Here is a 14,321-nt window from a genome sequence, read left to right as displayed (position 1 = left end):
GAAGCTGAAACACACCAGCGGGACAGAATGGCTTCACACAGCGGGACAGAACCGCTTCACACAGCGGGACAGAACCGCTTTACACAGCGGGACAGAACCGCTTTACACAGCGGGACAGAACCGCTTCACACAGCGGGACAGAACCGCTTCACAATGCTGATTTTTAAGCCAATATAGTTTTCATAACTCAGGACAGAGAAAGCAGAATTTGTTATGGTAGGTAAATTGTTAGAAGTCAGGTTCTCACAATTTTGTAATTTACATATCTTTTACTGTGGATTTCATTTGAATACTCTGAACGCATGTATTCAGTATACTTTCTCCTTTAAAAACAGTGTTACAAAATTTTATATCACGATAATTATTGAGATCGATCAGTATACAAAAAATGATCGTGATAACATTTTTGGCCATATCGCCGAGCTCTACTTTAAACTGACCTAGTTACACAGGCACAGAGTGGCCTGGTGGGGCTCTCGTACGACTGACAAGCTGTAAGCATCATGGAGGGAGTGTTGGGGAGGTGGAGCTGTGTTGTGTTGGGCTGTGCTGCACAGTGTAGTCTGGAACACGTAATGCTAAAGGCTGTAGTGTCAAAGGTGTCCTGCAGGGGGCAGTTTGGAAACTCACTTGATGTGACTGAGGATCTCCTGACAGTGGTCGTGATACTGATTGAGCCAGGTCATGATCAGGGTGGGAGCAATCAGGTAGACAGGAGTAAAGGCCTTCCCCAGAGTATTCTACAGTGGAGGAGAGAGAGAGCGAGAGAGAGAGAGGGAGGGAGAGGAGAGAGAGAGAGAGGGGGAGAGAGAGAGTCCATTTTCAGCTGTCAATTGTACAAGGTACACCCTAGTGGCCCCTCCCCCTGCCCTTTGTTTAAAGGAGATTAATGTTCGCCTGACTGGAAGTTGTCTTGGTCCGTTTACGACCCCATGTGCTCAGTATCCAGATTTTCAGTATGAATGTGTATTAAAGGCAGGAAATGTGCAGGGAAGGAAGGTCATGTGATTCACAGGGGACAGTGCTGAGAAACCCGGGGGGGTGTTTACCAGAGCTCTCTCCCTCTGAAACAGCAAATTGATCAAGCCCTGTAAACGGAAAGAAAGAGAAACGGATCAACACTTGTGTATATATATGTGTGTGTGTGTGTGTGTGTAGTCCTGACGGAACCTCCACTCCTACCTGCACTTCTGGACCCAGCAGATAAGAGTGCGATGTGTGTGTGTGTATATATAAGAGTGCGGTGTGATGTGTGTTATTTGGATCGTTACTGTACCAGTAAACCCCCATACAGGTTAATACCTGTGCAGTTCATCTAATCCTGGTCTTAGTCAGTCAAAGACTGGTGTGTGTGCTTGGGTGATGTGTGACTGGCTCTGGACTCACTGTGTGTGAAGTATTTGTGTGTGTGTGGTGTTTGTGTGACTCACTGTGTTTGTGTACGTGTGGTGCAGTGTAAATTTCGTTGACGAATAATTTTTGTCATAGTTTTCGTCAACGAACCCTTTTTTCATGACGAAAACGAGACGATAACTAAATTAAAACTATAGGAAGGGATAAAAACGATGACGAAATGAATGGACATTTTCGTCAACAAATAAAAACTGAGACGAAAATATTGGCCAGCGACGACATCCAATCAGACCTGATTTAGTTTTGAGAAAGGTAGGGATAAGTTAAGAAGAGATCCAACCATAACTACTTTAGCGTACACGGATAGGCGGGACAAACCGGTAACCGTCCAATCAGAACTAACGCCTTCACATCGCACAGAACCCGGTAAGACCAAACCAGCCTGTGAACTGTGGCCACTCATGAAATTCAACTCGATGTTAACTCGACAATGTCAGCAGGGAGAAAGATAAGAGGCGATATATGGACACATTTCTCCTTTGACTTTGAGAAAAACAAGACGGTGTGTAAACTAGGGCTGCCACAAATGATTATTTTTATAGTCGACTAATCACCGATTAATTTTTATGATTATTCGACTAATCGGATTGTACGTTGAATGAATATAAAACATACAGTTTATTACACTAGAATGCAACAATTATTAGATTTCAGCTATAACTAAAAATAAAAACAATTAAGATCATAGTTCATTAAACCTTTAATTAAATATGCAACTTTTTGCAACAAACAATTATTAAAATAAATAAGTATAAGGCACTGGCTTAAACAACGTAAAAATAAATACATTAATAAATAAATAATTTTTTTAGGTTTTTCTTCCTTTTATTTGTCTCCGTCATCAAACTTAGCTACATTTAAATCAAATTAGGTAGCAGGGTTGCAGGGCGAATGTAAATTGTTGGAGGGGTGGGGGTTGTAAAATGGACACAAATTAAGTATTATATTGCGATCGATCGCCAGTCATTGGCAAACTAGTAACTCATTGAATCACAGATGTGGATCAGAGATAAATAAACTAGATTTTTTTTCAGCGTGAGAAATCGGATGTGTGGCGTGTGAAGACGGTCAAATGCGTGTGTCTCACGCTCAATGCTTGAGAGTTGGCAACCCTGAGGTAGGGACCTGAAACAGGAATTATTCACAAAAATAAAGCTTTGGTCTCACTGACGTTACAGAAAACACACAAGTGCTTGCTAAGGCTAATGAAACAAACCGCCATCACTAATGTTAACTTTTACAGCTACCACGATAAGTAAGTACTAAGTTAACGCTCTGTTTACGGTAACTTTAGCAGCTAACTAGCGATTTAGATGACAGAGATGATGGTCCCTATTCATCATTGTCACAATCAGCCACAACATGCTTCAGGTGTTCGTACATCACAGTTGTGCTGCCGTGGAAGGAAAGTTCTGCCTTGCAGATATTGCAAGCATTTCGGAACCCGGCTACGGAACTCAAGTGTGGGATCATTTTCCGTAGCCGGGTTCCGAAACGCGTGCAAACGGGTAGCCACGATACCAGTCTGTCGGTAGGTGTATCTCAATTCAGTGGCTGCAGCCCACGAAGTGCGCATTTGTAGGCCGGTTACGTCACTGCGCCGCGACGAGGCTGTCCCAATTCGTGGACTCCTTCTTATGCGGCCGACGAATGTAGCCTTCAAAACCCCGAAAACGAAGGATGCATCTGAGTATCCTTCGCGTCCCACCATATCCCAGGATTCATTGCTCTATGAACAATAAACAGGCGGAGTCTAGTGTACGGGCCGAAGAAGTTTTTAAATGTCGGTATTTTTTAAATATGGACATTTATACTGCAGTGAGATGCTAAATAACATGCCAGTTATTAATGATATTGCAGGTAAACATGTGCTTTGAGTATTTACTAAAGAGTAACGTTTATAAAAATACATTGAATTTTGTTATGAAGTTATACTTCCCGCCAAACATGTGAATACATGTTCAACGCATTTTCTTTTAGGCATTTGTGGGTGATGTGATATTTGTCGGACAGCTCGCTAACACGTATGTAACGTATGTAACGGGGCAGAGTGTGGTCACGCAAACATACGTCTTGCGAAGACTAGACTGTCTCATTTAACAGCCGTGAGATGCAGCCTACCCGGCCTTCGAAGTGTGTGGCCAACGTGGGCTGCGGTCTACGCGGTCTACATAGGCTGCAGCCCCTGAATTGAGATGCAGCCATCGTATCTCAATTCAGGGGCTGCAGCCCACGAAGTGCGCATTTGTAGGCCGGTTACGTCACTGCGCCGCGACGAGGCTGTCCCAATTCGTGGACTCCTTCTTATGCGGCCGACGAATGTAGCCTTCAAAACCCCGAAAACGAAGGATGCATCTGAGTATCCTTCGCGTCCCACCATATCCCAGGATTCATTGCTCTATGAACAATAAACAGGCGGAGTCTAGTGTACGGGCCAAGGAATTCATTTTTAAATGTCGGTATTTTTTAAATATGGACATTTATACTGCAGTGAGATGCTAAATAACATGCCAGTTATTAATGATATTGCAGGTAAACATGTGCTTTGAGTATTTACTAAAGAGTAACGTTTATAAAAATACATTGAATTTTGTTATGAAGTTATACTTCCCGCCAAACATGTGAATACATGTTCAACGCATTTTCTTTTAGGCATTTGTGGGTGATGTGATATTTGTCGGACAGCTCGCTAACACGTATGTAACGGGGCAGAGTGTGGTCACGCAAACATATATCTTGCGAAGACTAGACTGTCTCATTTAACAGCCGTGAGATGCAGCCTACCCGGCCTTCGAAGTGTGTGGCCAACGTGGGCTGCAGTCTACGCGGTCTACGTAGGCTGCAGCCCCTGAATTGAGATGCAGCCATCATAACGTCCTGGGATGTCGTCAACTGTCTACCCGTTTGCACTACTGCGCATGTGCGTCAAGGACAGAAAGGCAGACGCAACAGTGGATACTGTCGCAGCAGTTTGGAGAGAAAAAAAACACGACGCATCGACTATTAAATTAGTCGTTGACTATTTTAATAGTCGACATAATCGTGACTAGTCGACTAATCATGGCAGCCCAAGACTAAATAAAAAATTGCTGTCAAAATTAACACTGGTGTGGTGTTGTGTGGTGTGTGTGTGACTCACTGTGAAGAGTGTTTGTGTATGTGTGGTGTTCTGTGGTGTGTGTGTGTGACTCACTGTAAAGAGTGTTTGTGTATGTGTGGTGTTCTGTGGTGTGTGTGTGTGACTCACTGTGAAGAGTGTTTGTGTATGTGTGGTGTTCTGTGGTGTGTGTGTGTGACTCACTGTGAAGAGTGTTTGTGTATGTGTGGTGTTGTGTGGTGTGTGTGTGACTCACTGTGTGAAGTGTTTGTGTGGTGTGACTCACTGTGAAGAGTGTTTGTGTGGTGTTTGAGGACTCACTGTGTGAAGTGTTTGTGTGGTGTTTGAGGACTCACTGTGTGATGGTCCGCATGAATGTGAGACACAAACACTGTGGACAATTTGGACAATGCCTTATCCACGCCGTTGCCATAGTGACGGCACATCTGACCGAACGTGCCCTCTCCACAGTCCAAGAGCACAGACTGAGTAGAGCTACACACACACACACACACAGGATGCAACTAATGTTGAGTAAACTGTAATGTTCACTGAACTGTTGTGTCAGATCTGTGTAATCTATGCTGCCTACCTGACGTTGACCAGAGTGCCACTGACATTTCTGATCTTCATGGGCAGAGCTGATCCAGTACCCAGAAACACCACCTCAGGATACTTCTCCACCTTACCTGCACCACACACACACCCCATCAAACACCACCTCAGGATACCTCTCCACCTTACCTGCACCACACACACACACACACCACTGCTCATGTCTACTTCAACACTCACATCCCCCCCCCCCCCCCCCCCCCCATGCAGGATTCTCACCAGACAGCACGACAGCGTCGGTCTTCTGGAACTGCTGGCACCTTTCCACCTCCTGCAGGAACTCAGGAACCTTCGCAGCTTCCGTAGCAAATTCCTCTTTATCACAGGAAGGGATGGAATCTCTATACACACACACAAACACACACACACACCTAAATAGTACACACTTACATGAAGGTTAGATTAGCACATTCTGCAATTCAGATTAATGTAGATCAGTGTAGTCTACATTTCACACGGATGGAGACTAGTGTAATCTACACATGAGATTAATGCAGATTACTGTAATCTACACATGAGATTAATGCAGATTACTGTAATCTAGATATTAGATTCATGCAGACTAGTGTAATCTACACATTCGATTCATACAGATTAGTGTAATCTACATATTAGATTATTGGAGATTAGTGTAATCTGTGAAAGTCTCACCGCTGCCACTCGGCTTTGGGCTTCAGCTGGAACTTCAGGAGGCACTCGGCCCTCACACAGGGCACACGCAGTGGAGCCGGGCTCTCCTACAAACAAACAAACAAACCCTGAGTAAACAGGAAAACAAACAAACCAACCTGGACAAACAGGTCTACAAACCTACTGGGACATACTTGATAGGACTAAAACACGTAAACTGAAGTAACAGAAGGGATGGACACAGTTCTGACCACACAATTTCTAAAGTGAATTTTATAGTGCTTTTGAATACTTTGTCATGTTGCTAGGTTATGAGTTCTACTATCAAACGGTTCGTACAGACAGATGGCGGTCTGTGCCGAGCTGTCACCGTGAGCGACCGTTACCGTGGTGCTGTAGTGCTGGAGCTCGGGGAAGATGTCGGCGTGGATCATGTGAAGCTGCGTCTGGATCTTGTAGCTCCTGACGTTGTGAACGGTGCACACCTGCTCGTTCATGACCAGGTGCTCCGTGCTGGAGGGGAACCTGGCCAAGACAAACACACGGCAGCAGGCCCATCAGATCCAGACAGCTGTCCTCCTCTACGTCTGTCCCTGCCAGAGGAGACGTTTAACACAACTCGCTGACTGTGTGAAAGAACAGACAGTGTGCAAGCACACTCCGCGTGTCTCAGAGAGACAGCGCTGCACTGCGAGGCCCTCTGCACATACGGCCACAGCGCCACCAGCTGCTGGGGAGGGGAACAGCTCCTACCTCTCCATCCAGCGCTGGTACTCCTCTGTCTTCAACAGCGCCTCTGGGGTCATGTGGACCACCAGGGCGGCGCTGTCCTCCGAGCCACCCTCCTGGTACCTGACCGGACCCAGACAAGAGCATTTGAACCTGCAGTCACATGTGGACTCACCATGCAGAAACATGTCAGAAAGGCACAATAAGGGGGCCAGTGTGGTCAGGGGCCCGGTGTGGTCAGGGGCCCGGTGTGGTCAGGGGCCCGGTGTGGTCAGGGGCCGGTGTGGTAGGCTATTAGGACTTATACAAAGATACGGTGCAAACCAGCATGAACCAGTTCAGCATAATGAGAGAAGTGTCCTCAGTATTACAATAATAATGAGGTCGACTGCCTTGTTAAGCACATTTTGTTCTACGTTCTGTTCTGTGTTATAGAACTAAGGGATTCCCACCTGCGCAGGACGGGATTGGTGCAGAGGGGCTGGACGAACTCTTCAGAGGGGCAGTCGACGACCAGGAAGACTGGGCCCGGGTCAGAGGGAGTGCAGAGTTCAGACGGCTGGATCTGGAACACAGGGCAGAGGTCTGTGGCCTCGTCCCAAATCTCGCCCCTCACAACGGGCCCCACAAACACGTTACCTCCGCAAATATGGGAGTGAAGCCATAATCTGACAACAATGAACCTGGCAAGGCTAAAAGATTAAGAATAGTCCACAGATTCGGACAGTAACTATGTAGGAAAACCCAGGTCTCGTCTGATAAGATCTGATAACCTTGTCTCTGTACTTCCATTTCGGGTTAAAACGAAAGCAAAACAACAAATTGATTTTAACTTAGGATTTCAGAGACTGTCTAATGGCTCCAGTGGAAAACCCAAATACAACAGTACTGCACAATGTCGGTACTATCTGTGAGAGTCTGCGGGAGTCCTTCAAAAGAATTAAAGTGCAGACTTGTTAACCGTTTGTTTGTGTGTGTGTGTGTGTGTGTTCGTTACCTCCTTCCCTTCGTAGGTCACACTTCTCCCGTCCTTTAAGGCAGATATGATTGGTCCAATGGCTGATGTCCCCCTACAGAGCAAAACAGGATTACTACCCATGATGCACCTCAGTTCCATCACATCCACACCACAGAGGTCATTCAGTGATCATCATTGGGGTGAAAACAAAGCCTCTAACAAACCAGTCTAGAACGTAAAAGATGACAGCAGGACATTACAGGACATTACAGGAGCTGGATGTCTGCACTTGATCTGCTGCTCAACAGCCAGCAGGACAGAGTTAACTGTGACGGTTGCTGAAACAGTCCATGACTGCGTAGTCACAGGCCACAGGACAAGGTAAGATGCAGACAGGTGAGCTTACACAGGTAACCCTGGCACGGTGGTTTTGAAGACCACAGAAACAGAGGTGAACTTACACAGGGAGGCCCAGCTCCTTGGCTTTATGGACCAGGAAGTTGCCCTTTTTTGCATGCAGCTGTTGGAAGATGAGAGAACATTCTGCTCAAATGAAGGTTTTATGGAGAAACAATAATAATAACAAAAATGAGAACTGGGAGCGACGCTGATTATTACCTTACAAACGAAAGCCACGACCAGAGAGGAGTCCCTGGTGGCTCGGACCACTGAAATAACACAAACCACAAACAGAAGGTTCAGCAGAACACCCACAGGTCAGTCTTACTCAGGCATGAAAATGGGTCAGGGGTTAAAAAGGTGAGAAGACCGGGGGCGGGGCATGTGACGTCATGGGGATACGGCGACGGGGCGTTGACATGTGACGTCATGGGTACCCTGGGGGGGGGGGGGGGGGGTGGCTGCTGGTGTATGGGGATACAGTGACAGGTGATGCCAAATATTACGGAGCCCGTAAGGTGACATCATGTAAAAAATATAATAACGCGGCCACGACTTACTAACGCGTGCGAACGAGATAATTAACGCGTGCGAACAAGATAATTAAGTATTACTTTATATAAAGCCAGGTTTACCTTCCTTGGGCAGTCAGTTCGCGAACATCCCTGGGATCTGCTTGCTTTGCTGTGAAAAAATAAACTTTGTTGCCGCGTGTGAAAGGCGACATTAGTATCTCGTTCCCACGCGTTAATAAGTCGTTGCCACGCATTATTAATTTTTTTTACATGATGTCACCTTACGGGCTCCGTAAAATATAGTAAAATCCATTAAAAAAAACTTTTTTGACTGTCATGTCAATGGATTCAATGTATGGAGCCAGATCCGTAAACGCGAGAGGCCGCTTTCGCCATTCCAGAAGGCTCAGTCAAAACCATTACGTCTTAATGAACCAATAAATACATCAGCGGCGAAAATGAGTGTAAAATACCAGGGTTCACGTGTTTTTATTTTCTAACATGGGCTAAAGCACAGGGTAGACTCAAACGACAAGCGTTTACAACTTCATCTTCAAACTTTTCAGCCCTGGCACGAATGTCCTCACACGTCCCTGGATTCACCAGTTACAACTACAGACACACTAGAAAAAAAAATATCTTGATTCTTATTTTATGTCACCGTTAACTACACGGGGTTGACGCGAACTTAATAGGCCCATCTATCTACCTATTTATCACAAGAGCTTGTGGCTAGATCTGACAGTGTTCAACGCTGTAGCGAACGGCAGTAACTTTGTTTTACCGCAAAATGTGAAAACGATTGAAACCATTAATAACCCAATTAAATCCACTGGTAAATGTATGATCTGGTAAATGTACGATCTGGTAAATGTACGATCTGGTAAATGTACGATCTGGTAAATGTAGTGGTAAATGTACGATCTGGTAAATGTAGTGGTAAATGTATGATCTGGTAAATGTAGTGGTAAATGTATGATCTGGTAAATGTAGTGGTAAATGTATGATCTGGTAAATGTACGATCTGGTAAATGTAGTGGTAAATGTACAATGTGCTAAATGTAGTGGTAAATGTACGATGTGGTAAATGTAGTGGTAAATGTAGGATCTGATAAATGTAGTGGTAAATGTACGACCTGGTAAATGTAGTGGTAAATGTACGCTCTTCTGCCTTGTCCCCGGTGTAGCACTAGGTCCTGCTTCTCGTCCCGCTTAGCAGTAAATGAATAACATGAATGAAGAACATTTGTATGATTGAAACGCAATTTGGCCTCTATGAAGGTTCTGGGCGGAAACTGCTCGCCACTGTCATTGAAATTGCCGATTTCGGAAGTGCTCTGTTTGCTTATTAAGTCAATATGATAATTAATACATATAATCTCCCGACCCCCCCCCCCCCCCCAACAAAAAACTCATCGGATCTACACGATTCACGCAGGTCACCCTTTTCAACTTCAAAACGGCGAATTTCGCCGAAAGGTGACAGATTTTCATGCCTGCTTACTGGTCAGTCAGCCGTAAGGACGAGACCACGTTTGGGAAGAAACAGGCTCATTCACACCCCACTGTTGGAAAAGTCCAACTTCATTTTCAGATTATAAAGATCTCAACCCAGTCCATGTATCTTCTCTGCTCTGTGTTATTGATGAAACGTTGTGACTGGAAACTACCACAGACCTACAGACCGCTACAACAGACTGGGGTGACCCCTGACCTACAGCAGAGCTTTGGACCATACCTGCAGCTCCTGGCTGTGTTGCTCTGGTGTCAATGCAGCTCTCGTCACAGTCCTCAGGATGCCACAGCTCCCTCCTCTGGCTGGAGGTGGAACTGCAACTGGGACTGCTGCCATGTTTCATTCCCAGGTCTTTATCCTGAGCTGTACGTGTGAACAAACAAACACACACACACACACACACACACACACACACACACACACTTCAGAATGTGCTTGAACAACACATTCTTTATCAGACTCCAAAACCACAATCCAGGACACCAGAAACTTTGTTCTAAGCACATCGGTACATGCAGTGGTCTGTCAGCACATCCACTTTATGGGGCAGTCCCAGGTAGGGCTGAACGATTAATTGCATTTGCGATAATCTCGCGATACAAGTCTAATACCAAAGAGGGGCAGCACATCAGTTGTGTGAAATTACTTTGGCTTTTAAAAAGATGCTGCTCAATGTCAGGTACTGTGTAAAACGTGCCTTGCTACTGTTACTACGACGCGAGGTAACACTACAAACCTTCTTCAGCATTAAAAAAACACCACAAAGCCTCGTATGATATTTGTAAGGCTAAAATCCCAACGACCGGTGCTGCATCTTCAAATATGCAAAAGTGTTTCTCTGCGCTTATACAGCCTTAGTATGCGGTGAGCAGCGAAATACCGTAAAATCACGCATATAGGCGCAATAAGATTTATAGTACGGATGAATCGCAAAAGCGCGGATAGCTTGACCGCGGTCCAGCAGACAGGGTTCACTGACCGAACCGTTTGAAAGTGTAACTCCTTATGGATGTAATTGGAAGCGGCACGCTGAAATAACTCGGGCAGTAACGGAGTTCATAGTGAAAGACATGATGCCCGTTAATATAGTGAACAAGCCCGGCTTCGTGGCTTTGTTAAACACACTGGATATGCGCTACCAAATGCCCTCACGCACATATTTTAGCCAAGTTGCTATACCTGCAGGGTTGCCAACTCTCACGCATTGAGCGTCTTGGACTAAAAAGTTACTAGTTCGCTCTGGCGCCAACCACAGGCGATCGATCGATCGCGATATAATAATAATACTTAAATTTTGTCCATTTTACACCGCCCCGATAACAACAAATTACGTTCCCCACCCACTCCAGGTTCAAGTCTCACTCCAAGCGATCTTGAAAAGTTAGCAACCCTGTATCTAAGCTGTATAAAAAATGTCGAAACCAGCGGGAAAAAATTGCGATTTTAAATCGCAATCTATAGATAAAAAATTGCAATTAGATTATTTTCCAAAATCGTTCAGCCCTAGTCCCAGGTGTGTGTGTGTGTGGGGGGATTGTGCACTAACCACAGAGAGGCACTTGGCTGACAGTCATTGTGTCGTCTTTATAATCCGGTTCAGTGTACGCCCTCACAGCTTTGGTCAGGAAAATCCATTTTGATTCAGACACCAAGAAACAAAACTTTAGAATTAACACAGGCAGAACTGGGTGCGGCTCTAAAATGTCCAACAGCAAATTACTCTCAGTTCACTCACACTGGTCTTATGACCATTATTTAAACTTACAGAGTTTGATATCATCAAGTGACCCCGAGAACACTCGAATAGCATTCAAATACTTCTCCTGTAAACCAAACGCAGATATTACATATTAGATCAGGCAGTATTTTGTTATCTCCAAAACAGGATTTTAGATATTGACCATGTCAAATAGTTTATAAGCATGAGAAAAATAAGCAGAAAACAGAGGAGAGACAGACAGAGAGAGAGAGAGAGAGAGAGAGAGAGAGAGAGAGAGAGAGAGAGACAGAGAGAGAGAGAGAGAGCGAGAACACACACCAGCTGTGGAGGTCCAGACAAGACACACTGGAGGACTCCTGTGTCTTTGAGAGTGAGGATCATTCCTGAAAGAATTAGACACACTAGCTGATTAACTTGTTCCATACCCGTGTGCTAGGACCATCTAGAACGTCCCTCCTAGCCTCCCCACACACACACACACACACACACACACACACACACACACACACACACAGATTGCATGTTCTTTTATTAAGCATTCAAAGGCAAATGCCAAACATTAAAGAGTTTTTAGTAACATATTTAATGTGATAATATTCCAGTGTGGCTGTGGGGAATACATCACGGCCCACTGCAGGTGTGATGCCCCAGGTACCTGAGAGCCCTCCTATGGTGGCCCAGTTCATCCTGGTGAGGAAGATGTTGTCCAGACGAGCCGCCTTCAGTCTGCATGAAAACAAAAACATTGCCACGTGAGCTGGTGCTCAGCGTGCCGCTGCAGAAGACACGTGCTGGGCCCACATCTTACTTGTGCTCCTGCATCAGTCTCTGAGTTCCTTCCCCACAGTTGAACAGGTACCTACAGCAGAACACAGTCAGGTCACTTCAAATGAGACACTGATCATATATTACATTCATTATTGGGACACTGATCATATATTACATTCATTATTGGGACACTGATCATACATTACATTAATTATTGGGACACTGATCATACATTACATTAATTATTGGGACACTGATCATATATTACATTAATTATTGGGACACTGATCATATATTACATTAATTATTGGGACACTGATCATATATTACATTAATTATTGGGACACTGATCATATATTACATTAATTATTGGGACACTGATCATATATTACATTAATTATTGAGACGCTGATCATACATTACATGAATTATTGGGACGCTGATCATACATTACATGAATTATTGGGACACTGATCATATATTACATGAATTATTGGGACACTGATCATATATTACATAAATTATTGGGACACTGATCATATATTACATAAATTATTGAGATGCTGATCATACATTACATTAATTATTGAGACATAAGCCCGTGCAGGTGTGCAGCGCGTGTACCTGTTGTACTCGGAGAAGACGTAGAGTGACGCTCCGTTATCGCGGCTCCCCGCGCCCACCACCTGCACGTGCACCGTCGACGGGCCGTGCAGGTCCTCGCGCCTCCGGTTCTCCTTGGACCTCACGTGCCGCAACGTGTCCCTTGGCGCTTTGGTCTTCCTCGTGCTCGGCGGTCTCGCGCCCTCCGCGGCGCACGTGGACATGTTGCGCGAGAGGTGCGGGAACGCGCGAGACGGCGGGCAGCTCGGCAGTCGCCACGCGACGTGTTTACAACCAAGAAGAGCGACGTTGATAATAAACATAACGAGCTAGACCGGCGCGGCGGGCCGACACGAGCGACACGAGCCCGTCCGTCATCGGCGGTTTGTAACGTTTATCTACCGCAGCGTCACACAGCGAGACGTTTAAAGGGCTGTCACTGTACGCTCGAGCGGAGATTTGTCCCACTTCCGGCGACAAGTGATGACGCCATACGCAAACGTCCAGACGTCACAGGACGCTTCACCTTGACTGCAAATGTGTTTGTCTTAACCAGAGACCGTATATATATTATATATAATACATATTATATATATATTATATAATAATATTATATATAATTACATACATTACACACACACACACACACACACACATTTTTTTTCTGAGCGCGGGGTGTGTGTGTGTGTATGGAGTGTTAGTGTACCATATTTAGAATATTTAATAATTAATATTTAAATTAATTAATAATAAATAAGTCAGGTAATCATTATAGTGAAATAAAAAACTAATTTCTATTAATATTCTGAGAAAATGCTGTAACCTAAAGATTTAGATTAGACACAATATGTTAAAAACAGGCATGATTAATTATTTATTCATTACTGTTAGTAAATTATAGGATACCAGACAACTCAAAGAAATTATGCAAATAAAGTTTAAAAGAATTACAAGTATTATGATTATAGTTAGTTTTTATATATAAAATTTAATAAATTTAATAAATATTTTGTGTTGGTTTATTAGGACATACATTTTGTGCTTTTGTTCATGTATTACACCTTACGCCGTAAGGCGGCCAGGAGGAACCAGATCGTCTGACCACCTGTACCGGCTCAAAAAAAACACTCTTATATTTCTGATAAAAATTTAACTTAATCAGAATAAAGATAAAATACTGAATTTATCTTGTATCTACCTCTGAAGCTCTTCCGATGTCTGAAATACAGGCGGTCCCCGGGTTACGACGTTGATCCGTCGTAAATCGATTTTCGGTGTAAATCGTAACATACGTACATACTGTACGTAAATAACGTACTATACGCAGTTATCCTATCCTAAAGCTAGCCTTTTGGCAA

The 14,321-nt window shown here is 44.4% G+C and overlaps 1 protein-coding gene across 1 annotated transcript in view; it reads right to left on the bottom strand.

The window, feature by feature from the left end:
• The window catches only part of elac2 (elaC ribonuclease Z 2), a 19,066-nt gene extending 5,613 nt beyond the window's left edge, over nucleotides 1-13,453 (bottom strand). Inside the window, exons 1-20 of the mRNA XM_077010598.1 lie at nucleotides 12,985-13,453; nucleotides 12,401-12,451; nucleotides 12,248-12,318; nucleotides 11,911-11,975; nucleotides 11,638-11,695; nucleotides 11,419-11,487; nucleotides 10,095-10,235; nucleotides 8,061-8,110; nucleotides 7,904-7,962; nucleotides 7,482-7,554; nucleotides 6,937-7,049; nucleotides 6,509-6,607; nucleotides 6,142-6,280; nucleotides 5,777-5,862; nucleotides 5,345-5,466; nucleotides 5,103-5,199; nucleotides 4,867-5,005; nucleotides 1,050-1,088; nucleotides 631-740; nucleotides 1-4 (exon numbers count right to left, since the gene is read on the bottom strand). The exon at nucleotides 1-4 is cut by the window's left edge and continues 96 nt beyond it. Of these exons, the coding sequence (XP_076866713.1) occupies nucleotides 1-4; nucleotides 631-740; nucleotides 1,050-1,088; nucleotides 4,867-5,005; nucleotides 5,103-5,199; nucleotides 5,345-5,466; nucleotides 5,777-5,862; nucleotides 6,142-6,280; nucleotides 6,509-6,607; nucleotides 6,937-7,049; nucleotides 7,482-7,554; nucleotides 7,904-7,962; nucleotides 8,061-8,110; nucleotides 10,095-10,235; nucleotides 11,419-11,487; nucleotides 11,638-11,695; nucleotides 11,911-11,975; nucleotides 12,248-12,318; nucleotides 12,401-12,451; nucleotides 12,985-13,286 (1,887 nt within the window). The 5' untranslated portion in view covers nucleotides 13,287-13,453. The remainder of the gene's footprint in view (nucleotides 5-630; nucleotides 741-1,049; nucleotides 1,089-4,866; nucleotides 5,006-5,102; nucleotides 5,200-5,344; nucleotides 5,467-5,776; nucleotides 5,863-6,141; nucleotides 6,281-6,508; nucleotides 6,608-6,936; nucleotides 7,050-7,481; nucleotides 7,555-7,903; nucleotides 7,963-8,060; nucleotides 8,111-10,094; nucleotides 10,236-11,418; nucleotides 11,488-11,637; nucleotides 11,696-11,910; nucleotides 11,976-12,247; nucleotides 12,319-12,400; nucleotides 12,452-12,984) is intronic.
• Nucleotides 13,454-14,321: the final 868 nt, after the last annotated feature.

The sequence above is a fragment of the Brachyhypopomus gauderio genome, chromosome 6 (genome assembly GCF_052324685.1).
Source record: "Brachyhypopomus gauderio isolate BG-103 chromosome 6, BGAUD_0.2, whole genome shotgun sequence".
NCBI lineage: Eukaryota > Metazoa > Chordata > Actinopteri > Gymnotiformes > Hypopomidae > Brachyhypopomus > Brachyhypopomus gauderio.
Note: the sequence above shows the minus strand (reverse complement) of the source record. Positions and strands in the feature narration are given on the sequence as shown.